General features: G+C 38.2%; 1 protein-coding gene across 3 annotated transcripts; it reads right to left on the minus strand.

The window, feature by feature from the left end:
* Positions 1–661: 661 nt before the first annotated feature.
* pum1 (pumilio RNA-binding family member 1) lies at positions 662–27,916 on the minus strand. Of its 3 annotated transcripts, none has more exons than XM_079879118.1 (22): positions 27,801–27,916; positions 18,609–18,922; positions 17,381–17,449; positions 17,189–17,291; positions 16,915–17,102; positions 15,986–16,155; positions 14,449–14,692; positions 14,072–14,165; positions 13,530–13,631; positions 12,234–12,376; positions 10,651–10,789; positions 9,705–9,830; positions 9,165–9,455; positions 7,647–7,883; positions 6,640–6,907; positions 6,378–6,507; positions 5,138–5,272; positions 4,898–5,035; positions 3,864–3,989; positions 3,654–3,775; positions 3,369–3,561; positions 662–1,723 (listed from the first exon to the last, which is right to left on the minus strand). In XM_079879118.1, the coding sequence occupies exons 2-22, from the start codon at positions 18,909–18,911 to the stop codon at positions 1,592–1,594; spliced, it is 3,453 nt and encodes a 1,150-aa protein (XP_079735244.1). In that variant the 5' UTR covers positions 18,912–18,922; positions 27,801–27,916; the 3' UTR covers positions 662–1,591. The 3 variants fall into 3 exon arrangements, with proteins under 3 accessions (XP_079735244.1, XP_079735243.1, XP_079735242.1); XM_079879117.1 differs by having other exon boundaries at positions 17,189–17,294; XM_079879116.1 differs by having other exon boundaries at positions 14,072–14,180; positions 17,189–17,294.

Here is a 27,916-nt window from a genome sequence, read left to right on the forward strand (position 1 = left end):
GCCCCTTTATTCTGCATGAATTATTTAAATGAGGAATATTTTAACGTGTTTGTTTCTGAAAGACTACAAAGGTGTTTCAGTGAGTTCAGTGACACTGATATAGAGAATAACACACACTAAAGAAAGTTGAACACGTAAAAAAAAGCATAAGAGGTCCAGTGTGTACATTAAAGTTGTGATGATAAACTAAAGCAACTAAAATTAGTCCAAAACAACATTTTTCCTAATAGAATTATGACAGAATAGCTTATAGACATAATGATCCCAGTCCCGAACACATGGAAAGGAAGAGTCAGAGGCCGTTGTGAAATTTTGAAATTTTTTCATTGTTTTGTTTCAAAATAAAGATCACACGTTGTTTAGAGACAATCTACAACTGGAGTTACAAAAAATAGTTGCCCAGGCAGAAAGCACACACAGCATCTGTTACCTATACACATTATGGTTACAAGTGTGCCTGCATAAAGAGAATCATAGGAAATATACACAAGGCTGTTTAAATATACACCAGAGAGTGTTCCAAATCAAAAACCAATGGCCAGTATGTTACAATCACTTACAAGTAGACAAAAGAATGGCAAATCTGTACACACCTCCGACTCTGACCCAGGGCAGTCGAGCGCGTCACACACACATACACACACACGCGCTTGCTGCTACCTGCCCAGGAGTCAGGGAGGGACTATAAAAGATCTTAAAAAAAGAAAGGGATGAGTGGAGGTGAAAAAGAGGTGGCTGGTGAATGGCTAAAAGCAGAGTGCGCACTTTTCTCTGTTCTTTGTACATCTATGCAGTAATAATTCAAAGGGCTTCAAAACCAACAAAAAAATCTGATATTACAATTTACAATATATAACAACTCATAACTCAGAAACCACAACCAAAGAGGTGAGAATTTACACTGAAATGCACAAGATTTTCTTTTTTTCCATTTTGTCGTTTTTCTTTTTTTTCTCCTCATACCAAAAAAGGGCTGTAGAAGCGAGTCCACATTTACATTAGCGAAGGTTTACAAATGTACAATTATACAATCAGAAGTATGTATTCACTACAGGGGAAGATTATAGATACAGATTGGACATCAAAAACCAGAAAAACTACAAAGTTTTATATATATATTTATATATATATGCAAAGGTCTACACCAAGTATGCACTAAATAGTTTATAGAAGCAAGACCAAAAACGTCTCCCATGCTAAATGTCTGCGTGTTAGCAATCAAGTGTTAGTGATAATGTATGTATGTGTGTGTGTTTGTGTGTGTTATGAAAGAATATGCGAGTTAGAAAGGTGTTGCGAAGCAATAAAGTGTGTTTGCGCAAGCCTACATGATTGAACATGGGATAAATCAAATATTCTCTCATTTCATACAGGACCGAAAAGGACCGTCATTTAGGTAGTAGAGCAAAAAACGGAAGAAATGCTAAAAGGGAGAGGAAAAACAAACACAAAAAAAACAGGTCACAACAACCTGGGGATGATTCAGTGTTGAGGAGAAGGTTTCGACTCTCCGCCCCAACATCCCTACGTCGTCGACTGTGGACAAGCACGCTCGCACAGACGGCCATCCTAGAGGAATTATGGGAAGGGTTTACATGATGCCGTTAGGAGGTGCACAGAGTGGGCCGAGGTCAACGCCGTTCTTCATGTAGTACTTCTCCAGCTTGGCCAAAATGTGCTTTCCGTACGTGTACTTCCGCAGCGTTGCAATATGGGGCCGGATCTACACACAACCAAGCGAAATCCATCACAAAACATTCATCACAATTCTTTGACACTTTAGCATAGGGGTGGGCGATACGACCGAAAACATATTTCACCATATGTTCACAATATTGTTACTAAAAATAAGAACAAAGCAGCAAATAAAAACACTAGGATTAATACAATAGAACAAATGTACAAATTAAATAAATAAACCTACTGTATCTAAAAGTTGAAATGCAAGAAATGCTATTGTATATTAGGCTGCTGTCACTTTAAGACTAAATGCACAAACTAAATTTACTGACACATCCGGTTTTCACCCAACTGTTTGTTAATTTAAGATATAATCTACTGTGTTTAAGTAAATACTCCACATAATGGGCATTTTGACAATTCTGTGGGTTAGGGTTAGACTTGTTTTGGAACGAATCTCTTGAATAATTCAATGACAAATATATTTTTTAACAGTCTCTTGTCGCCACCTACTGGTGTAACAATGTAATGATATGATTATCGTACTTTCAATTATTTAAATGATACTGTGTGGCTGTTTCATATCTATACATGACAACTGCTCTTAGTCAGTCAGCGGCAACGCAAACGCAGATTTAAATGTTTGCTGTATTGAGTGTGTCAGAAATTATCAATGCCGTTTTCTCACGGCAAAATGCATGTAAGTAGACTTTTCTGTCCCCAGTATTCATTTTAAAAGAACATGGGTCCCATAGACTACTCATTCACTGTTGCAGCCATTTTGGCCAGTGCGGTCCATTAAAGAGGAAACACTGAATTTGACAAGACTGCAGTTCTACAAATAACTGACAGGATTTTTTCAAAGTTCAGACTGGCTCCACCACAAAAATATAAATGTATACATATATGAATTAATTATTTTTTTGAACGAATGATTCAATGGATGAATCAGTGTTTTTGAACTAATCTCTTGAGCTAACGATTCAATGAAAAATATATTTTAACGGTCTCTTGTCGCCACCTACTGGTGTAACGATGTAATTGACTATTTGAAGCATCAAGTTACTTTTAAAAGGTGATTCACTCCAATCTGATCGCTACCGTAGACATCAGTCTCTATATCCGGACTATAAACTTTTATCCCAGTACTTCTGTGATCATTTGAATTATTGCAATAGAAATAATTATATTGTGTAGTTTGTGAAGCCATTTCATAACTATACATGACACCTGCTCTCTCTGGCTCAGAACACAGATCTGAATGTTTGCTGAGTCACTTTATAATGTTACAAAAATAAATATTACAAATAAATTGTGTTCTTTTAAACTTTCTATTAGATCAAAGAACTCTGAAAAAATAAATGTATCACTGTTTCGACAAAAATATTAAGCATGGCTGCAAAAAAAGAACATTGGCACATGAATCAACAATAAATCACAAATTAAAATATATTAAAACTTTAATAATATCTTAATAAATTACTGATTTTTTATTGTTTTAATAGACATGGCCGAATCGTTGTCATTCATGAAGAGGATCACGTTAGAGTTTGAATCGAGATCTTTTAATAATTAATCCTGCAGCTCTAATGGACGCTTTATATCGTTGCCATATCATCATACCGCCCAGTCCCACTTTGGCACAAACAGGAAAAGAAGAAATACTGATGACGAAATAGCAGCCGCACCTTGTGCATTACAATCTTGCGTTGTGTCGGCTCAGCCACATCGATCATCTTCTGCACAACATAGTTCGCATACTGGTCCTTCATCATGGTGTATAAGGCACTGTGGGGCCCGTCCGCCATACTGCACACCTCATCAATCAGCATCGCCCTCTCGGCACGCAGCGAGTGGGTCACACACTTTTCCACCACGTTACTGTGAATGAAAACACAAGCGGCTCTGAAATAAGACACTTGCTCATATTTGTGTGACGGTTTATCATGCGTGCGTAAATTCTTTGTGCGTACCTGGCAAACTTATGCTGGCTGAGCCCCAAAACATTTCCTCGGATTTCAGACACAATCTTGCTCTTGTCCTCAGCGCGGCCGTGCTCCAAAACATGCTGAATTACATAATTCCCATACTGATCCTATATGGGGACGGGGGATAAAAAACATTCTTAAGAGGAATGGCTAAGATCCTGGTTCAGTGCAGAAAGAGACGGCTTCATAAATTACCTGGACCAGCTGCTCGGTGTGCTGATGTATTTCCTCCAGTATCGGGAGAGTCTGCTCAGGCAGGCAGTGCTCCAGAATACGCTGGATCACCCGACAACCATATGGGTGTGTGGACAGAGCAAACACCTGCACAACACACACAGTTATTAGTTAAACATGCACACAAGAGACAAAGGTTTTAAATACATTTCAAAGTAAGCCGCTCCAGACACAACTGGATGATAATGCAGTTTTCTCACAGCACAGACAGGTCAGAAAATGCATGTGAGTAGACTTTTCTGTCCCCAGTATTCATTTTAAAAGAACATGGGTCCCATAGACTACTCGTTCACTGTTGCAGCCATTTTGGCCAGTGCGGTCCATTAAAGAGGAAACACTGAATTTGACAAGACTGCAGTTCTACAAATATTTGTTCAGATTGGCTCCACCACACAAAAAAAGTATATATATATATATGTGTGTGTATGTGTGCATGTATGTATGTATGTATATATGTGTATTTAATTCAAATAAATGCTGTTCTTTTGAACTTTCTATTAATCAAAGAATTCTGAAAAAAAATTATGTATCGTTTCGACAAAAATATTAAGCATGGCTGCTAGAAAAGAACATTGGCAAATGAATCAATGGAATAAATTACAAATTCAAATATATTAACAATTAATAATATTTAAAACAATATAATATACAATAATATATGAAAATGATTGCAGCCTTGGTGAGCATAATAGATAATTGTTTTTTAAATCTTACCGCAAAAAAGGTCTGACTCAAACTTTTCAATGGTAGTGTATTTTTAATTTCATGTTAAACTTTCTCTACACAAAAATAGGAATAGCTGAGTATTATGTATCTTCATATTATTATTGAAATTATGTTTCATTTGTTATACTGAGATTCTGCACTGAAGTTGTGCTTCAAAAATGAAGGCCTCCAAAAATAAGTCATAAAAGTTCCCATGGTACACAAACATACACACCCAAAGCACTTATATTCAAACACACAGCGTTTCACACAATTCAAAAGAGACACACCTGTCCTTTGAATGCATCAATGATGAACTGAAGAGCATGAGGCTGGACACACTCAATGCATTTCTGCACAACATGATTGCCATTTTGATCCTTCACACACTTTAACACGTGCCCATCAAGCTCTCGAACCATCTCATTCTGTAAGAGACACAAACAAATTTGATTCAATTCATACACTGTAACTTCACCACAGCCATGTGAATAATTACAACATGAGCGTTCAGCCTTTCATCAACTTACAATGACTTGTTGGTCCGAAGGGATGAACTCCAGAGCTTTCTGGATCACTCTGCAGCCGTACATCTGCAGCGCCAGGGATAAAACATGACCACGGATCCGCTCGGCCAGCGCCAACTTCTGATCCAGACTGCCAAACTAAACACATAAAACTGCTTTTAGCATCCTAATTGACATCCAGTACTTAATGCACATAACTGATGAACTTGAAACTGTTACTTTCCTGTATATTACTGTGAAGCTGCATTGAAACAATCCGTATTATATAAATAAATGTTAGTTAGTTAAGTTTATTTCGGTCAACTTCAAAAGAAAGAAAAAAAAGAAAACCAATTTACAAGCAAACATAGAAACAAAAATTAAATTACAGTGTAAACAATATAAAAAAAAAAAAAAAAAAACTTGCTTGACCGAAAAGGTGTCGGCTGAAGCTTATGCCTATTGCGCCGATCCTTTTTACATTTCATTTATTTTACACACAACACCAAAGTCATCTTGCGTACATAAAGAATGACTAAAAGAAAAATAAGCTAAATTCATGTGTATAATGTGACTTAATGCGGTCCCAAATCAGGGGCCGGTTTCACAACGCTATTTTAGACCGGTCTATAGTGTTAGACAAGTCTAAAATTTGCTCATAGTCTAATGCAAGTTAGACTGTTTCACACAAATAAAGACTGACTTAATTTAATTGACCAAAAAAATTAGACACCTGACCCCCAGGCCAACTTAGGTCTAAGACTCTATTACCTTGGCAACCAGCAGTAACAATCAGTTACATTACAAACAGCCAAAAGAAAAGGGAAAATGGCTCATAATTTAAACATTTCTTCTTGTTACTACATTCTCCACTAAATTTCCCAAGTAAAACGTCCTTGTAACTGTTATACTCCTCCAACAAACACATATTTTCCGCTGGGGTAAACTGCACTGAGCGGTTGAATGCGCTTACTCGATCCGCCATGTTTTTTGTTTTTTTTTGAAAAGTGTCTTATTTTACCCAGAATGCATTGCAGTGTAGTCCTACTTAAGATAGTCAGAGTCTTAAGTGCTTTGTGCAACGGTCTGATTTAGATGTCTATCTGAAGTCTGACTATCTACTATATCTAAGCCATAGTCAAAGTCCATCTTTGTGAAACCGGCCCCGGGTCCCAATCTGAACCTGCAACCTCACTTTCCTCATGTTAAACCACACAGTTCATTAGATTTTATTTTATTTATTATTTTATTTACTCAGTAATACCTCAAAGAACTTCTGGATGACGTAATTTCCAAACACATCCACCATGAGCTGGTAGGCTGCCTGTAGTATCTCGTTGAAGACCAACTGACGTTCTGCAGGACTTGCTCTCTCCAATTTCAGCTGGATAAACCTGAACAAAATCCAAATTTTTTATTTTTTTTAAACATTTTAGACCTTTTATTTATTATTCCCACTATTATCATATCATGCCGAAATGCTGATATAAGGGTTCTGACTTTCTAACATGTGAGCTGTAGCAGACCTGGAGCCGTGCTGGTCCTGAGAGAACTCCATGACGTGTCCCGCGATCTCTCTCAGCTGTAGGTTGGGGTAGCGGTTGTTTCTGAAGTCCTCGAGGAGACGGCTGCGTCCCGAAGGCATCACGTCAGACATCCCATAACGTAGCCGAGAGGAAGGGAAGAGCTGGCTGCTGGGACTGAAGAGAGACGAACCTGTGGTGGCATTGCGGTACTTCGCCTCCGCTCCTGGAGCTGCCGAGATGAAACGCCCACTGCCATTGGTCAGTCCACCTGAGGGGGAGGCGCCAGAAGGGAGATTCAATTCATTAAATATGTTTAAAGGGGTCGTCACATGCCCATTTTCCACAACTTGGTATGATTCTTTAGGGCAGGGTTCACCAATCTCGGTCCTGGAGGGCCGCTGTCCTGCAGAGTTTAGCTCCAACCAGCTCCAACACACCTGTAGTTTCTAGTATGCCTAGTGAGACCTTGATTAGCTGGTTCAAGTGTGTTTAATTGGGGTTGGAGCTAAACTCTGCAGGACAGTGGCCCTCCAGGACCGAGATTGGTGAACCCTGCTTTAGGGTCTTCATGTAAAGTTTGTAACATACTTAGGTTAAAATTCCTCAATGGTTGTGTAAAACAACACATTTACCTCCTAAAAACAGTTCTGTTCACAGCGACCCATTTTGGTGCATGTCTCTTTAAATGATAATGAGCAACTCTGTGGTCATTAAAAATCCCATGGCACTCTTGTAAAGAGTAGGGGTGTCCTGGCCAAATTCCCTCCATTGGCCCTTACCCAATCATGGCCTCCTAATAATCCCCATCCACTGATTTGTCTCTATCACTCTCTCTCCTCTCCACCCATAGCTGGTGTGTGGTGAGCGCACTGGCGCTGTTGTACTGTGGATGCTGCACACTGGTGGTGGTTGAGGAGAGATTCCCTGATATGATTGTTCAGCGCTTTGGGTGTACAGTAGTACATATGAAAGCGCTATATAAATACCTCATTCATTCACGTACTCACCAAGGTTAAGACTGCTTGAAGATCCATGAGTTGAGAGTGAGGGAGGCGGGGTGAGAGAGTGGGAGGGGCCTTGGTTTGGAAGAGGCATGCCTACTGGGCCAGGGGAGGAGCTAAAGCTGAGGCCATTGTAGAAACCCCCATGGCCAATAGGGGTGAGGCTGCTGGGTGTGCGCTTGTACAGATCAGAGCTACCCGTCAGAGAATCCCGACGTGACCCACTGGAACTGGAATTAGCCACTAAAAAAACAAACAAACGGACATGCAAAAATTAAACTGGAGTCAGATTAAATGCAAATCTGATTCCATCTAAAACATTTAAGCATTAGGAACAAATATGATTTTTGTTGTTTGGTCCTGCAGTGCAGTACGTTTTAAAGTTCACTTCAAGCTGGAATACATGCCACAGCTTTTAAAATTAGAACAGATAGGCATCATACACTTGCCGACTGGGCATTGTGGTAGATTTTTAATAGATAAAATAGTAAACTGTATATTAAACTAACCATGTCTCTAACATCTAACCTTACTTCTCTTTTCATGCCTAACATACACTTTGAAACACAATGTACTAAAACTGTCCTGTGTTTTTGGATGTTGTATTTTTGCCATACCCCTTTGACTTTGGTTGTGTGGGTGTATAAATAAGTTTGGGAATTGAAACTAGACAGATGACTAATTTTGAACCTTGTGATTAACAATGAAGTAATCATTAAAACAAAGTTTGCTTTACCTGGTAACAGAAGGGTTTGTCTATGAAAACCAATCAAATTGTGGGGAAATTATGTAATGCAGTATGACATTTTTGCCATGCCGCCTTATTCTATAAAAACTGTTGTATTCGTGTTAGCTGGGGGGATTCTCAATGGAATTTGTCTGAGATCCTCCGGCCTTGCTTCTTTTTGGGGGAGATTCTCTGAGAACTGCTCGAGAGATCCTCCAGCCGTGATTAAAGCATTTAAAGGACATTTGCTAAGGTCTGTTTGTCAATTATTCCTGCGCAGGAAGAAAGTTAGTTACGGGAACAGGTATTAGCACCCAGCCGACGTCGATGTATAGACACGCTAGAGTATAAATATTATAGGCCCAGGTAGGCTTAGGTCAGATGAGATAGGATTTAGTTAGGTTTAGGGAAAAATCTACGACAGCATCATATAGCTAATGACAGGATCACACACTACTAGACTTTCAGGTCCTTTCGAACACAAACTCTATGTAAAAATTTCCAAAATCTGAATAAATAAATAAATATCCTCTGACTGGATGGATTCATAGTCTAAAGCTGTCTGTGCCCATCACATACTATGTGATTTTCTGTGAAATTGGTCAACTATGACTGTCCAAAATCTTCAGACTGGCTCTTTCTGGACTTTAGGCAATTAGCTTCAACTCGTCCAGACGTGATGTGTGTATATATATATATTAAAGTAGATTTGCCGCTAGGAGGAATAACCCTCTAGCAATAATATAGTGATTTTTATTTTCAACATAACGAAACTTGAGATAACCAACTAAACATACCTGCTGTGCCAAAACCCCCGAGTGCTGCTCCAAGCGTGGCTCCCAGAGAAGACGACGGGTTGGCATTGAATCCAAGTGAGGTGTTTCCCGGTTGGGCAGAGCCTTGTGAAAATAGTGAGGAGCTCTGTGAGGAGGAGCTTGGGGATCCACTCCCGTAAAAAGAGCTCCCTCCCAACGCCCCGCTCCCTTGCTGTCCGGGACCCTGCTGAGAACTCAACGCGCGAAACGGCCCACTTGCTCCGCCACCGAGACCGGCATTACCCCCGCCCGCTGAGGCGGCAGCAGCGGCCACTGGGAAATCAGAACGGATTAATTATACAATGTCTTTATGTACTTTTGAAGCTTGAACATGTGGAATAAAAAATATCTTAATTTGTGTTCCAAAGATGAAAAAGTCTTATGGATTTACAAGTAAATAAAGACAGAATTTTAATTTTTGGGTGAGCTGTTCCTTTAAATCCATAAGGTTTTAATACCAAATACAAGACAAGTTTCTGAGAGTGTTTAATGGTGGTTGATTTGTCATTTTCAAACACGTACCTGCTGACGGGCTGATGATAACCGATGCAGGGGCCATCAGTCGAACTGGTCCTCCACGAGCACCTGTGTTCACCACAAGCGCACCTGTCTGGTCATAATACGCAGCTGGAGCCAACATAGGATAACCTGAAATACCACAGACACGTCTTAATCAGACACTGTTCTAACTGTGAAGTTTGAGCTGTTCACACTAACAGCGATTGAACTGCTGATTAAAGTCGCTGAACTGTTGGTTGATAGACGGTGTCCCAACAAGACTGTTGTATCCACTAACATTTCAACTGACAGTCCAGGCTTTCCACACTTTCAATTAATTTTCCCACTTTTCCCAGTCATCAGTGATTAGTTTAATCAATTTTTAGCTAATGAAATATCTTATTTAATAAAATATCACTTTCTACATTCAAAAGTTTGGGGCTGGTGCGATTTTTAATGTGATAAAGCAGAATTTTCAGCATCATTATAATATGTTGATTATCACTCTTTAAAACATTTGTGCTGCATATTTTTATTTTATTTTGGGGAAACTGATACATTTTTCAGGAATCTTTGATGAATAGAAAGAACAACAAAGAACATTTATTTGAAATAGAAATGTTTTGGAACATTATAAAATGTCTTTACTGTCACTTTTACTGTTAATGCCTATGCTGAAAAAAAATAAAAAATAAATAATAATAATAATTTTCTAATGGTAGCAACAATTCCTTTCCATCACATACCAAATGAATTATTATTTTATTTTTTTTATTTCCTGGTATTTCTTGGTTTTCTATGATTATCAGGATCCTGGTATTGTCCATTTGCATAAGGTTAAACATTACTCAATTGTGTTCCAACGGCAACCGCATCAGTCACCTCAAATCAACTTTCTTGGGTCACATTTTCTTGAAAATCACTGTCAGTGTGAACACCTCTTTAAAATCTCTTTAATCAAGTCCCTTACCAGGTACGCCTGCTGCCAGACCCTGTCCAAAAGCCAAGGCTGAGTTCACCGCTGCTGCTGCTACGAGCTGCTCTGTCTGCTGACCCTGCTGTCCTTGACTGGGAGTCAGAGGTCGTTGGTTTCCACCTGCACGCATCACCTGGGGCAAACAAAGGTCAAAGATTGGCTGATGAGTTGAATGTATTTGTGTTGCGACTTTTTAACATCGCAAACTCAATTCAAACACCAACGCGTTCTTATTCCTAAATGACAACGATTCACCTTTGTCTATTAAACCTTTGACAAGTACGATCACAGCGAACTTTCAGATCTGTGTTCTGACCCAGAGAGAGCAGTTGTCATGTATAGATATGAAACAGCTTCACAAACTGTCTATTCAACCACACAATGTCACTATTTCTATGCTAATTCAATAATTAAAGTACTGGGATAAAAGTTTATAGCTCGGATATAAACACTGATGTCTACAGTAGCGATAAAATTAGAGTAAAGCCCTATTCGGACGGGATTAACTTTACAAGGGTAGATGGAGTAATGTAATTTTACCACAGGACTTCTGTAATATTAATGGCCAATTCACACGGGATAAGATATCTCAGTAAAACCAGCAGAAGTGGGAGAGTAACTCGATTTACACACCGCCGTTACCCTCCTGACGTCATGTGCGTATTACGTTGCTTCCTGATATCACGTGCACAAACACATATAACCTGTATTTATATATATATGTAAAACAGTTATGTCCGGTCGAACGATTAATTAACTTCAGATTGGATTGTGTTGGTAATAGGCACTTACCTAACGCTAAAAGATGTTTCGTGCCTTTAACAAGTGCTTTCGATCTTCTTTCTGATCTGAATGGTGTGTGTAAAACACTTGAGTTTTGCCACAGACTCGTCCCAGCGCCTAGAACGCGACTGAATTATTTTTTAAGCGTCTCCATACTTGAAAAAACGCAGAAAACTACTTTCAAACAGGAAATGATGAAATATTTACGTACATATTTACACCGGGTCCATTCGCACAGGATTAGTTTAACCTGAGGTTATTTTTCCGGACCTTTTTACTGAAGGTAAAAGTCGCCGTAATCTTTACTGACATTGTCCGTAATGATTACTGAGATGGCACATTCAGACGGGACTAAAATCACAGAGAAGCTCTGGTAATTTTCACTTTACCCCACCTCTCCATGTTAAACTAGTCCCGTCCGAATAGGGCTTAAGTCACCTTTTAAAAGTAACTTGATGCTTCGAATAAAGATTGTATCAATTACATCATTACACCAGTAGGTGGCGACAAGTGACAGTGAATGGATTGGGATTGATTCATTCATTCAAGAGATTCATTAAAAAAATGATGATTCATCCAGTAATGAAGTCAATGAATCATTCATTCAAATAGTTATTTTTTAATTAAATATTTTTAAATAGACTGCAGCAATTAACACTTTCAGAAGCTCTAGTAAATTACATGTTATTTTGTTTAGTCGTCAGTTCTGAATCATGGAAGAATCATTTTAAATTGCGATTCTCAATTTATCCAGATTCGAGCAGTTCAAGCGCTCTGATTGGCTAAACTCTTACCTGTTGTTGGTTCTGTTGGTTCTGTGCTGCTGACTGCTGGTTGGCCGAGTTGGAGGGGGTGGCGGCTTGCTGCTGGAATAGGTTGGCCGGATACACGCCCCATGGAGTCACACCATAGTACTGAGGGGGCATTACCGCTGGACCTGAAAGACACACACACACGTCATTGCTCAGATGAAGGGCCAAAGCACACTGTTTTCAGAGGAGGCTCAGGGGCTTTGATTTACACGGGAATCGAGAGTCGGCAGCCATTTCCTCTGCCTTTGTACTCTGCTTCAGGAGCATCAAAGCAGGTGTGTGTGTTTGTGTGTGTGGCTTAGTCAAGCAGACTGCCTCAATCCTGGAGCTAAATCTCAAGCCTCTGGAGAACGCCGTCCAAACTATCAGGCATCATGAGCAACACTTCTTATCCACTCCAGACTGTGAGCAACAGACTGCTCCTGTCACAGCGAGTACGGCATTAAAATGCAGTCTGTACTGTCATCGTTCAAGTACAAAGAAATCTGCCGCACATTGACACTTTCATTCAAAGCATTTGTATATTTGCATATTGAAGATTGAGTGAGTCCACATTTAATGTGCATTCAAAGGTTTGGGGTCAGTATGATTCTTTAAAAAATGTATTCAACAAAGATTGATCAAAAGAATTCTATTTCAAATAAATGCTGTTTTTTTTTTCTGTTTTTTTCTATTTATCAAAAAATCCTGGAAAAAATTTAAATGTTAAGCAGCAGAACTGCTGTCAACATTTATAAATGTTTCTTTAGCAGCAAATCATCATATTAGAATGATTTCAGAAGGATCATGTGACACTGAAGACTGGAGTAATGATGCTGAAAATTCAGCTTTGATCACAGGAATAAATCCCTTCTTTAAATACATTTAAATGGGAAATAGTTATTTTAAATTGTAATTATTTTACAATATTAATGTTTTTTTTTCATGAAATAAATGCAGCCTTGGTGAGCATAAAAGAAAAAAATTAAAAATACATTTTGAAGCTCTCTAGAACAATTAATTCTAGTTGGTCAATTGTACAATATAAATTAAAATTCTTAGTGTTTTTCATGTTGCTAGGCTAATTGTTTTCCATGTTGTAATAAATCTATGCATTTATTTATTTGGGAAGAAAATAGAATAATGTAGTCAGCTTAAAATCACAAACAATAGGGTGATCAGAACCCCAAAGTAATGCCGATTGGACTCATCAACATACTTTATATTTACATAATCATTTTAAACTTTAATAACCGACATGATACATATCCATCTTAAATGGTAAGCAAGATCTCTCACCTAGCGTTGCGGCAGCAGCGAGGCCGGCGGCGTACGGATCAGTGCCTGGAGGAGCAGTGCTAATGATGTACGGATTCTGTACGAATGCAGCTTGGGCCAAACCTAACGCACAACCAATAAGAAACCAAATTAAATAAATCATTTGTCCATTAAAAGTGCAGTAAGTGTTTTCTGAGGAACGCTGTTGAAAATTTAAACCAACACCCAAACAAACAATTTTGTGAATATTTGCTAGATGTCTGTTCTGTGTGTGTGTGCTGAAAAAAAACATGTTTGTGCATAGCTGTGTAAATAGGAGGAAAAAAAAAACATGCCGAGGTTGCTTTATCAGCTTGATACGCACGTAACATTGGGCTGGTTCATCCGTACTTGCTGTCTGATGTGCCAGCTGTTAGCGTGTTTGTTATTTTGGGGACGGAGCAATTAAGGGAGGGGTGTGTTTCTTTTGGGTAGGGTTGATTTCAAACGTCAACAGTGCTCCTCATAAATTGCTCACTGCACCTTTAAGTCATCTGGACACTCAGAGCGACGCTGAAACTCACCGATGTGTTGTTGTTGAGCTGCGGCGAGCGCGTACTGCTGCTGCTGGGCCGCCGTGAGCTGCTGCACTGCCAGAGCGCTGGGCCTCTGGAACAGCTGCAATACATGAAGCTTTTATCAGACATTAAACATTTGCATTTGTTTATAGTCATATATGCAAAGGCTTCAGAAGCATATGCAAATGTGACTAATAATTACTTTTCCAGAATAACTTCCAAAGAAGCTGAACGGTATTGTGGCACATTACTTCAAACAAAGGTTTTTCAAAGTTAGCCTTGACATGTGCGGCCTTTAATAGCAACAACACAAATATTTATAAATACACACATTATTATTATAGTCTTGAGAGTTGAAAGTGCTAGCAGCATCAGATATTCACCTGTTGAGGGGAGTTGTAGTCGAACAGGCTGACGGTAGCAGCTGTGGAGTCGAGAGGCAGCTGGCCTCCAGTGTAATCAAACTGCAAAGTCTCCATAGAAACAGATTCCATGGGGTCCAGGGTCACATTTTGGGTTTCAACATTTGAAAACTCCTCTGCTGGTTTTGGCCCTGCACCTCCAACCATTTCTGGTCCACCCAACTCCACCTCTGGACCAGTCGGAGGGCAGTTACCAGGAGTACGACTGGGGAAGAAACCAGAGAGGTGTGTATTCAATACATTTTAGAAATACTGAAAGTACACATATCCTCCTGAGACCCAGGAATAGACTTTTGTCCACTGTAGTGGACATTATATTTTAGTGAATTACTCTGACATCATACATGTCACATGACACAACCTGGGTGTCCTGTAAAGAGCACATTCAGGACTTTTCAGAGATACCAAATGTTTGGAGGTTTCACCATGAAAACAACTTCTCCTTGGTCTTTAAAAATGTCTGACATTAATTTAGCGATCAAATGTAGGAAATATGATAATATATTGTAATTATAATTTAAATCGGACTACTTTTCAAATTGTATTTCATAAACCAACATCTCAGGAAAATGTTATGGGGTTTCAAATAAAAAAAAATTACTTTGTTACAGAACAGGGCATTGATTTCATACATGTCCACTGTAGAGGACATCAGGACTTACATCATGTTTATCAGGCATTTTGGGAGACAACAAGTGAATATGGAAATAAATTGGACATCAATATTCCTATGAAATATTAGATATTATTATTAAAATGTTGCCAATTATTACTCCAATTATTACACTTCTTTTTTCATTAAATGTTGCTCCAAGAACACATTAATGTGCACATTAGATACAGTGTATATATACATTGCATTGAATGGGAATATTCATTTATGGACATTTTACCCACATATTGCATAAAGTAAAATGGTGTATCAATTCATTCCATTATAGCTTTCATAACATAGTTGAGAATAATCTTTATACAAATTTTGGTTAAAAAAAAAATCCTGAAACCCCAAAATTTATTGGTGATTGAAAAAAAAAAAAAAAATCCCATTGTTTTTGCCTATACATATAATTTCATGTCATTTTATTATGATATGGAAAGCCCCACAAAGCGAACTGAGGGAGGATAAACATTACCTTTCCAAAGTTTGAGGTCAGTAAGTTTTTATATTTTTGAGGAGTCTCTTATGCTCAATCAAGCCTGCATTTATCTGATCAAAAATCCAATATATAGCCTTTTTTTTTTTTTACAACTTTTCTACTTGAATATATTTTAAAATGTAATTTATTCTTGTGATCAAAGCTGAATTTTCAGCATCATTACTCAGTTTTCAGTATACCATGGTCCTTCAGAAATTATTTTAATGATTTGTAACATTACCAATATCTTTACTGTCACATTTGATCAATTTGATGCATTCTTGTGTAATAAAAACAATCTTTTTTTTTTTTTTGTAAACTGAGCAGTCGTTAACTTATTATACTTTTTTGATGGTGTATACCTAAAATCCTTAACGTCCACATCAAGTCCATTCTGATTGGGCAGTCCATTGGGGTTATCCAAAACGTCTGGCTCTGTCTCTTTCAGTTCCTTCCGCTCGGTATCAAATGTAGTTTTGGGTTTTTGTTCCACCCTTTTCTCAGGGTCATCAGCCTCCGAGTCTCTGGGACCCTAAGAGAAAAAGAATGAAATTGAAGTAAAAATGACAAGGATTTCAGGTGCTAAAGGAACAGTTCATCCAAAAATGTAATGTTACTTTCATTCAAAACCATGACTTTGGAAACATGAGGGTCACAAATAATGAATTTTCAGCTTTGTGTGAACCATTTCTAACCTTAAAGGGATATTTCACCGCTGGAAAGATGAATGTGTATTTAAATTGGGTCATTTATGTAGTAGAAATGTGAAATTATTTTAGAAGTTGGTGACTTCTAGACTGAGAAAAGCCAGAAAATGTATTTTTGGCTCATGTGGATGAAAGACTACAACTCCCAGAATGCACTTGCTGCCCTACGAGGCCACTCCCAAGCCACGCCTACCGGTTACAGAGGGCAGTGTCGGAAGAAATGATACAACTAGGCTACTAGTCGACTCGAAACTGAAAAGACGGCGTTTTATGGTGAGATCCCCCTATGGGCGGGTTGAAGACATGCGGAACGAGCTCCTCCTACTGGCTGGAGTCTCTCGCCTCTGGACAAAAAAGCCTCTGATGACACAAAATGAGGATTTTTTCGTCATCAGAGGTTTTTTTCCAGACACATAATACAGAAATCTCTCATCTCAGGGGGACATGAGGGAGGGAAGCACGGTCACTCGAAAATACTACCAGGTTTCTACTGATACAAAGCTTAATGATAATCGGTGAAGTATCCCTTTCATAAAGACAAATAAGAATGTTTTGATGATAAAAGATTAATAATCAAGACTCACAAATGCTCCTTTGCGCAAACACGAGTCCATTTTCTCAGCAGGGGAGGAGCTAAGAACATACTCCACCATAGACACGCCTAATCCACCGCTCTCAGAGCGGGGCGACAGCACAGATCCCGCCTCTCCCACGGGATGGAAACCCTGACCAGGTCGGCGCTGCACCATAATTGGCTGGGACACCGAGTGATCTACAGAGGGAAAATAAAAGGGACATTAGAGAGAAAAAAACTAAATATGTAAAATACAACCATGCCATCTGCACACACACACACACCAGAGGTTCCCCAAGCACTGTCTCTCCACTGGTCCAGAAAGATCCCTTTTGGTCCATCTTTCCCTGAATCATCAGTTTCCCAGAACTTCTTCCCAGTTAGGAGCTGCTGCAGAGCGGGAACATCAGACATTAAAAACATAAGAATGAGAAATGAAGTATTAAGAAGATGATGAGGAAGAAAAGGTCTCTCACCTCTCCCATGGCTCGGCCCTCCAGCGCAAGTGCCTGGAAGTCATGGTTCAGCTCATCCATTGATCGTACCTGTGTGAAATATTATACAATTATTATAAGATTCAATTTTATACAATTAAAGAGGACCTATTATGTTTTTTGCATGTTCAACTTTCTTTAGTGTGTAATGTTGCTGTTTGAGAATGAAAAAGCTCTGCAAAGATATGTATACGTAGATGCCACACACACGCGCCATCTTGGAACAGTCAGCGTGTTTCACTCACAGTAAGAATCAATGATGCCACAACATTGCGCAGCTTCTGGTTGTGAAACCACTGAGATTTAAATTCCCAAATAAATGGGATATCCTTTCACAGGTGAGAATGTGTCAGTTTGTGTTTTTATAACTCAGTTTAATGGTTTTCATTTTACTTATGGTAACTTTTTAATGTTGTGTTAGCTGCCACCTTCATCTTGTTGTATTGTGTTAGTTTAGCAGATTCAGATTATTTTATTTAGTGCCATGTCAGCATTCAAAGCTATTTTCATGGCAAAAATTAAATTACAAAAATACAAATATCATAAAAATACAATAGTTAGTTTAGCAAAATCATCTGCTGAAGTCTATTGCAGATATAGATATTCATACATGCATCTACGTAGGGTTGCAGACGCTCAGTCAACTTGCTCTCGAATGTTCAAAGACCGGCTTTGATAGTTCTAATATGGCGGATGGCTTACGTACAGCGGCCAATAGAAACAGCCGCTTAAGCGGCATCTATGTAAATATATCTATGCCTGAAACGCCTCCATTGTAGTCTTGAGTTTTCTTCCGGGAATCACAATATTCCTCATTTAAATAATTCCAGCCGATTCTGATTGTTCCAGGCGTCCAATCAAAGCACATGGCAAAATGAAGGGGCGGGGGCTGATTGAGCGAATTAGTAGCGCGTTTAAACTGGCGGTTATGTTAAGGGGCGGGACATTTCCCAAACACGCTCGAAGCAGTTGACCAATCACAAAACACTGGTCCAGCCGACCAATCAGAGCACATTGTGCTTTTTAGAAGGAGGAGCTTCATAGAAAGGAACTAAAAAGAGCGTTACTGGGAAGAGAGGAGCTGAATCAATGGGGAAAATGTTTTATTCTAGTAGACCCTAACAACAAAATCAAGACTTTGTAAAATATTATAAATAGGTCCTCTTTAAAAAAAAAAGCATCTACCTGGTCAATTTCACACAGTTCTCACCTGGTTGTCTGCATGAATGTTGTCACCAGTTGGCCAGCGGTGTTTGCAATTGTTGTAGCCGGGCTGGTCGCCATGTTGCCGCTGGAAGAAGTAATCCACCATGGCGTCATCTTGAGAGCGCCCTGCTCCCTGCGTAGGGGGAGGGGCCTGAGGAGAAGGGCCGGGTTGGGGGGGGTGGCCCGCAGCACTCAGCACCACAGGCATGCTGGGTAATGGCCTGTCAGGGGGAGGCAGTCTCAGGTGGGGGCTGAACGAATCCTGCCAGAGCACAGCTTTCCTCTTCAACACACACGCTACGCTCATTCCACCAGAGACTGTAACACAAGAACAAAACAAAACACTATTAACCCCTAAGGCATCAGGGATTGCTTTGCACTCAAAGTGCATTCAGTTACCATATTACCACAGCTGTGTCTCTCAAAGCAAGGCTGAAGATAAGGCTCACAAAATATTGCAAGAAATGACAAAATCAAACCAACTTTACTTATTTTAAAGAAAGATCTATGGAGTTAAACAGTAACAGCACAGTAAATCTGATACGGATTCCATTGAATCAAGGACAAACAAAATAAAATCCCTGACCCATGAAAATATAAGGCAACAGAAAAGAAGAGACACATGGTCTGGGCTGGAACGAGGTCAATTCAATCCATCAGTGTGATAGTCAGCGCTCATTACGACATCGCACACACTTGCTGAGGCTCAGTGGGGAAAGCAGAGGTTGTTGTTCAAGTTAATCAAGCAGAGCGGGTCTGTCAAATTGAGTCATTTCATTCTCATTGAAATGTGCATCTGATATCATTGTCACAGTGACTTTGGAAATGCTGGGGAAAGTTAAGAGTCGAAACTATGGAGGAATTTCCACTGAAACAAATTTTCCTGATGAGAAAAGGTCAATTTCTAGCTGGACGTTCTCTTTTAATACTCAGAACTTAAATATTTCATTACATTAGTGGCACATAAACATAAAAATACATAATGGGTGAAAAAAAAAAGAAAAAAAATACTTAAGCATTGTCATATTACTGAATGCAATACATTACACTCACTGACACGAAGTATTATTTTGTAAAAAATAATTTTAAGTTACAAAAAGTTTTACTTTTGAAATTCACTTAAAGGCACAATACGTAAGATTTTTGGATTACAATATACCAAAACCTCACGAACAATGTTATATATTTTGTTGACTTGTGTACTTACATATCCCAAAAATTCCCAACGCTTAAATCCTGAGAAATCAGCTATTTTAACCAGTGTAACAGCCCGTATCTTTGGGTCGCCTGTCAATGATGTCATATCTGCACTAGGGTTGCAAAATTCTGGGAATTTTCAAAGATGGAAACTTTCCATGGGAATTAATGGGAATTTAAGGGAATTAACAGGAATTTATGGGAATAAACGGGAATAAACTGGGAATTTTCAAAGTTGAAGGTTGGCTCTTCATAGGGAACTTAAATGTAGTTGAGGAAAGTATATTTTAGCATAATCTTGACTAAAACAAACAGATGCCATTCAAATACACTTGAATATCCATGCCATTCCTCAATCACATGCACATAGCACACTGCTTACTGCATGTCTATTGAGACCACACCCCCTACTGGCACTGTGCATGCCTCCATCACATGTACAGAAGCCCAAAGCACAAGACTATTGAAGGCAGACATTTGAGCCTGTGGACTAAACAAAGTGAAGTAAGTTTTGATGATATTATGAGGAAATATATTTATTAAATGTTTAAATTGCAAATATCACATACAAATGTATTCATCTAGTAGATAGCAAGCTGATAAGTTAGATGCTAAATAAGCTATCATAACTTTATTTACCACATAAGTAGGGCTGGGCGGTATGACGGTATATATCATTACCGCGTAAGAAAATGTCAACCGTAACAGATTTTTTTATTCTGTGTATACCGCGACATGTAAATAAGCAGGCATGGTTAACTCGCGTGCAGTGTGTGTGATACTGAGACACTGATATTTGTCAAAGAAACATGAAGAAAGACCAAGAGGATCCACAAAAGGAATTACGTTTTCAAAATTAACGTGATATTTTCGGGGGGGAAGGCGCAGAAGTCAACTACAGCAGTGCAGCACACTGAAAGTTTAGAGAGACGCACATGCTCGCAACGGGGCTTACTTGACAACAAGGTCATATCAATATTCTAACGAATAGAAATAACCTTACATAATGTATCTATCCGTCTCTTATGTGCACAGTTACTTTCAGAGTGGACGCGCAAGTGGTTGCCGTGGTAATGAATATTTCCAAAATTCCCCAGCTTAACTTCCCATGGAAATTTACCGGAAACTTTCCGGAAATTTACCGGAAATTTTCCGCCCCTTTGCAACCCTAATCTGCACTACCGTTGATTTCCAGTTTTACTTTCGTAGAGATCATAGAAACACCAAAGACACTTTAATATACTATGCAGGGTTTTTTTTATACAGGAGAGCAACAGTTTGGATACTTTTATCGACAGAAAACAAATCATTGTTATATAGCTCAACACGGTTAGTCATTTTCTTGAGTTACTTACCATGTCTCAGAGACAGATAAATTCGTCAAATAAAGTGACCTGTATGAGTAGTAATTCAGCATTTGTGGCCATTTCATTAGAATGAAATAAAATAATGTGAATTTAAATGAATAAACATAAGTGTATACAAAGTTCAAGTTCAGGGACGAAGGAGGTGGACGTTAAACAACATTAATCGTAACATAAATCATAACATTTAATCATAAAATATGCATAAACAACGTGAAAGGAGCGGCAGTGGGCGACTGCGGCATAAGCATAATAAAAACAGCAACGTAAAATCTCCCGGGCTTTCAGTTTCACCGTAGCACAGTAACATTTATAAAACTTTAATACATCAGCTCACCCACGATCACGAGTCCTATCAAATGGCTTTCCAAGCAGTGAAGACAACAACTCCCATGATTCCACGCTCATTCAAGGCTTCATCAAGCTACACCTTTGTTATTGTTTTGAAAAAAAGAAAAAAAAAAAAAAGAAAAAGATATATATATATATATATATATATATATATAATTTCACTATTTGTCTTGCAATACATATAGCCAATTCATACACAACAAAGAAAATATACATTTAATTATCCAAATGTTTTTCCGTAACATTTGGGCCATGCGCCACTTAAACAAAAGCCAAATCAGGACAAAAGGTTGATCTAAAACAGCAATTATTTTGAATCCCTAGCCTACTCACTACTGAGTCGGCATATAACAGCCATTTATCGTGGATAACAGGGTTCTCTGCAAAACATTCCTGCCACAGCACCTCAAGCCAAAAGATGTGCAATAACAAGGAGGGGGGAAAAAAAAGTTCCTCTTGTGACACAGTTACACTTGTTTTCTCCTTATTTCTGCTTGCAAGGAAATTACAGTTATCCTGTTTTCATTTACATGCTGATATATCAGCCATCAATAATATGATTTCAATTTCTGTATTTCTGCTTATTAACAAACAGAAACACTTTAACAGAATTAAATATGCAATCATGTCTTATGTGGATATAGCTATAAGGACATGTGTCTTAACTTCGGTAAAGGTACTTTTAGAAAAATTATTACATTTACCTACATGAAAAAAGACAAGGAAATTTGTTTTTGGTGAAATTAACTACAACATAAAATTGAAATATAAATTGTTACGTTCAATAAATAATATTGCTATAAATAGCCTAAAAAAAAAAATGAACAAGAGCATTTTTGGTTTCAGCAACACCTAAAAAAAAAAGAGAGACCACAAGAGTTTTGCTCTTGCTTTCACATCTAAAACTGAACTGATCTTTTAAAGTGAGATATGTAGATATAGGCCACCACAAACATCAAATTAATCCCAAATGCAAAATCCTGATGCATTGGTGTAATCTCACCCCAAAATGGTGCCAGAGGTGTTGGCAGCACTGAGAGTGAATTATGTCACATAGGCTAGATCCTTCTGGAAATAATAGTCTCTCCAAAAAGGTACTAAGTTTATTTCATAACCACCTTTCATAACTTTGTTAGCGGACTGTCACACTCAGCTGAAATATTCACCAGGCACTGGAGCTTTCATACTAACACACATAATTTAGCATTAAATGAAACCAGGTTTAATTACGGGTAGGAGGCCAGCAGAAGAACTTGGATGCAGAGTGTCAAGATATTTAGACTATGTGATGCATTTAATACACTAATGAAAGTTATTGCACTGCTAGTGAAAGCATACTGAGACAACACAATGTGAAAACCAATTCCAAACTGATGAAATGGATTAAGAATAAACCACAAGCATTTTAAAGACACTGTGTCATGAAACCCTGACAACTGTTTGAAAGGACCACAGATTTGTCGTTAGTCCCATTAGTAACAGAGGTTTAGGAAACTGGAGCTCCAACGGGCTGGAAGATCATGTGATGGGACAAAAGGCACAAAGAAATAAGAGAAGAATTAGGCCTCTTACTAGCCGCGTTTCCATTACCCTTCAAATAGAGCAAATTGAAATTGCGAATTGAAAATAAGCCCAATGGAAACACATCAATTTCACAAAAAATCCCATTTATCGCAAAAAAATTGACACGCTCGCATGAGGTGGTTTTTCAGGCAATTCGAAAAATAAATATTATTTCGCAAAACCGCAAAGGAAACAGTTTTTGCGCATTTACAGGTCACCTGACGTAGATGGCGCGGTGTGTTTGGACAGAATACAGGACAGAGTTCTTTATTAAATTCATATAAGACAAAATAATTACAGGAATACTGGATTCTAAACCTCAAATAAATGCCACAATCAAAGACCTCGAAGCAGATATGAGGGAGAAACACCCAGAAACACTCATACATGCCACTCACAACACAAGTATAAGGTTCGTTCCTTCCATTAATGCTTAGAAAACACACATAGGCCTACGTCTCCTTCCATTAATAATAATGGCTAGTGCAGTGGCCGGGATATAGTACATAAACCTACCAACATCCGTTGCCATGGTTTTTGGATTTACTTATCGCGAGAAGAAGTTTTAGTCGCATAACATCGGTTAATGGAAACGCCATCATTTCGCAATAGTTTTTTGTCGACATTTAGAAAAAATAATAATTTGCGCAAATCTGTAATGGAAACGCCTACTGTAAGATATAGTCTAGGTAGAGTTAGAATAGTTAACTCAATCTAAAACCATTTTTTATTAACCATACTTTAAGTTTAACTTCATGTAGCCTACTAAAGAAACTAAAAAAAAAAAAAAAAACTTTGCAGGCATTTAAAAAAAAAAAAAATACAAAATTACTAGGGCTGTCAAACGATTAATCGCGATTAATCGCATCCAAAATAAAAGTTTGTGTTCACATAATATATGTGTGTGTATGGAGTATAATTATTTTCTATATATAAATACACACACATGCATATATTTAAGAAAAATTTGTTATTTATATATAAAATATTATATATAATATAAATTATATATAATATAAATATATATACACAGTATATACATGCAAATATTTCTTAAATATATACATGCATGTGTGTGTATTTATATATAGAAAATAATTATACTCCATACACACACATATATTATGTAAAAACAAACTTTTATTTTGGATGCGATTAATCGCGATTAATCGTTTGACAGCCCTAAAAATTACTAAAACTTTTGCTAATATAAAAAAATTAATTAAAAAAATTAATTAAAAAAAATTTGTATTTCAACTAGGGATGTCACGATTCCTCAATTAAATTTGAGTACTTGATAATAAAAAATAATCCTCGATTGCAATTTGACCGTGTTTAATTAACCCCAAAAATACCGGAAGTGGCGCATTCCACGGACAAAAATCCATGAACCGCATTATTAGAGCGTTTTCAAAAGCTGCACGATATATTAAAACAATTTAAAAATAATATTATAGCATAGTGCTATTGTGAAATCACAAAGTCTTGGATTCACTTAAATAAATAATTATTTAAGTGTCATTATTTCACAGTAAATGCTGCTCCACACAAACTCAGTCTCGGCATGTGCAGTTTGTTCAGGTTTGGGAACATCTGATTCGCTTTGTATTTCACGCTAAGTGTTGCACTGTTATCATTTATAGGCATGGTCGGTTAACAAACCCCATCTCTGCATATGCTGCGAGTTTGGGTTGCTTAATCATTTATAAACCTAAGCCAACACAGGAGAACACATCAATGTTTCTAAATATCCAAACTGTTATTAATCACGATTTCAAAAGTTCTCTGAGTTTGCATGTTTTGATGTCCACATGTTCTTGCTCAAGCATTTCTATCGTAAAGAAGTGGCCAAATATTAAACATTAATGGACATTTGAATTAAATATTTGTCCAATATTTAACAATGATTTGATCATGCTGTAAAGTGTAACAACAGCAATCTCCAGGCCATTTGCGCCACTCTCCAGGTATTTGTTTTAATACGTAATGCACACAAGTTGATTATGTTTCTATTATATATTTTGCATTTTAACAGTGTTGTTCAATAAAACAATACTATTACTTGCTTTTGATACTTTATTTAAACCAATTATTATTGCCTCATTGTTATTATACCCATGTATTTTAAGTCATTAAGGGTTATTGTTCACATAAGTCTATTTATATTACTACAAAAAATGTATCCGACAACTCAATTAATCGTCAAAATAATCAACCTATTACCAAAATAATCATTAGTGATAGCCTTAATTTCAAGGATACTAAATAACAAGCAATGTCTACTCAACACACAATTTAAATCCCTCTTTTTGCTCTTTACCAGTTAACATATAGGCCTACTTTTTAAATGTCTGTTTAAATTTGTCCCTTGGAAGTTCAAACGCTGTAATTGCAACGCAGCAAGATTATACAGCTGCACAAGATCCCCATTAGGTGTAATCCTGTACACATTGATGAAGTAATGCCCTGAGCTTCACATCAAGATAGTACACAGGGTGAAGCAACACACTGTTTAAAAAGACTGAGATAGCTGTGTGCACACAGCACTCCTTCATCAGAACAACATTCATCCCACACCTCTTTTAAATGATCAACATGGTCCCATAAACCAGCAAATAAAGGTCAAAACCAGGAGTCAAACCACCACAGACTGAAGAGTAGGGCTGCACGATATTGAAGAAAAATGCGATAACTCATTAAATAATGCGATATTCGATATGTGATACAATAAGTGTGTAAAATTATTTTTTAAATTTATTTAAAATTATATAACCAACATACGTGTTTCACATTCTTTTTGTGACAAGAGAACACCCCTACAACTTCTAAAAGTGAACATCAGTGTTTTACTGTGGCATAAGTGTTATTTTAACATCAGTGTAAACCACGGGTTTCAGGTTATCCTACATTAGGGTTATTTAACAACAGAAACTGAATAATCAAACGTAAAAATAAACACTGCTTAGTTTTCACAGTGAATTAAATATAAAATGATTCTTATTAAAGCTAGTGAGTGATTTTCTCTTTGTCTTTTGTTCATGACCAACAGTTATTGCGAAATGCATATCACGATATATACATTTGCGATATTTTTATCATTTCTATATTGTGCAGCCCTGCAGAACAGCTTCATGAAACACTTGCTTGGCAGAAACTATGACAAATGAGACATACACCGACATGGACAGATTATGTGACATGCCCTCATCCTCAAAACAAAACCATGCAAGGTAAAAGAAAACGTGAATCCGACTTCATTAAATATATTCGGTTATCCAAGGAAAAATCTGGGTTTTGAAGCAAAACCTGTAGAGAATCTCTGACCTAGGCTTCACTTCATATGGAAAAACACATTCACACTTGTGGAAAAGATAAAATCCCACAATGAGTGATACAGAAATCCCCCGATCAAACCCGAACTCCCCTTCACATTGGTCACAGCATGACCCTTATTTGTCTCTCATTTAAGCCGAACAACAAACTTGCTCTGAAACTAAAGTGCAATAGTCAGACTCCAGAAGTACAAAAAAACACATTTATTTTCTAAATAGTGGAATAGATTTTTAACAATAACTTCTAATCTGTTAAGCACGAGGGTGTTTTGTTGAAGCCCGCATTCAGCATGCATTTCCTCAACTTTTTTTTTTTTTTTCTTTTTTTAAACAATCATGTTTATCATCAGCCAGAATCTATTAGCAATGATTCTGCAAAGAATCTCCAGCGAACAAAAAACTGAAACAAGCAAATCCCACCAAAATAACTCTTTAGCTCGAATACTTTTCAACGTTTGTAATGTTATGATACATATGATAATATGTTATAATAATCACCTTGTAGCTGGTTGGTTTGGTTCATGGCTTATAACTCTTAAAGACTTTTTTATTTATCAAAAAAAAAAAAGAAAAAAAAAAAAGAAAAAGGACCACGGGTAAAGAAAAGAGCACTGTTGCACCGACATATAAGCTATTCAGCTGCCTACCTCGACGTGACGCATATGATACCCAAAGTTGAGACAGCCATTGTCCTCATAGATTACATGCACTTTACAGCCTGATCAGTTTCGCCATTACATGGCCCGAGCTGCACAGACACCCGGAAACCAGAGCTCCTGAGCGGCTGCATGTTCACCTCCCGGAAGTGGGCAGAGATACCGTAACTCGTTACCCATGATGACCAAAGCATGCGTTTGCATCATGATAACACACACAGGTAACAAAAGAAGCGCGCATTAACCCTCAGGAGGAAGAGCATATACGGTCAATAACGGGGTACACGAACCCGGTGACTTCAGACAGTCGTGAAGCAGAGGCGTTTATCGGAGTTGTCACATTAATTCGCGACATGGGAATCGGTGAGGGGCGGAACTGTCTGGCAAGGCTTTGATCAAACGTTATAATGACTGTTACACGGCCTAAACGGTCAAACATAGCCGGTTTCCGATATAAAACAGACACAAGCGGGTATGTAAAACGCACGAACCGGTACCTGATAGTCTGTAAGCCGCTATTCCACAGGTCCTCTTCCCGTTAACAAAAGGCCCGGGCCGTCTGGACAGGAAGAGCACTAGCTAGAGGAAACCCCGGGGAGAGGAGGGGGAGCCACTGCCTTATAATAAAGCCCTCGAAATCACTCGTTACGCATCATAACTCCCAAATATAAACGCGAGGTGAGCTAAAACGGTTCAGGAGGGAAATACGGTTTCAGAATAGAGGGATACTCACAGGTGGAGGATGCGGATGGTGACGGATTTCAGCCCCGGTTCGCAGCAGCTCCCAGCTTTCACACCGACAACATGGCGGCTCGATCCAAGCAGACGCGCGCGGGGCATCATGGGTAG

This window comes from Squalius cephalus (assembly GCF_949319135.1).
Source record: "Squalius cephalus genome assembly, chromosome: 8".
Classification (NCBI taxonomy): Eukaryota; Metazoa; Chordata; class Actinopteri; order Cypriniformes; family Leuciscidae; genus Squalius; species Squalius cephalus.

What these genes read in the sequence shown, in the direction of transcription:
- pum1 (XM_079879116.1), bottom strand. Translation starts at nt 18,911, where the DNA reads ATGAGCGTAGCGTGTGTGTTGAAGAGGAAAGCTGTGCTCTGGCAGGAT. An exon ending in GTGGACGTTAAGGATTTTAG is followed by an intron (nt 14,693 to 15,985) that starts GTATACACCATC and finishes TTTCTTCCCCAG; the next exon opens with TCGTACTCCTGGTAACTGCC. An exon ending in CAGGACCAGCACGGCTCCAG is followed by an intron (nt 6,508 to 6,639) that starts GTCTGCTACAGC and finishes GATTTTGTTCAG; the next exon opens with GTTTATCCAGCTGAAATTGG.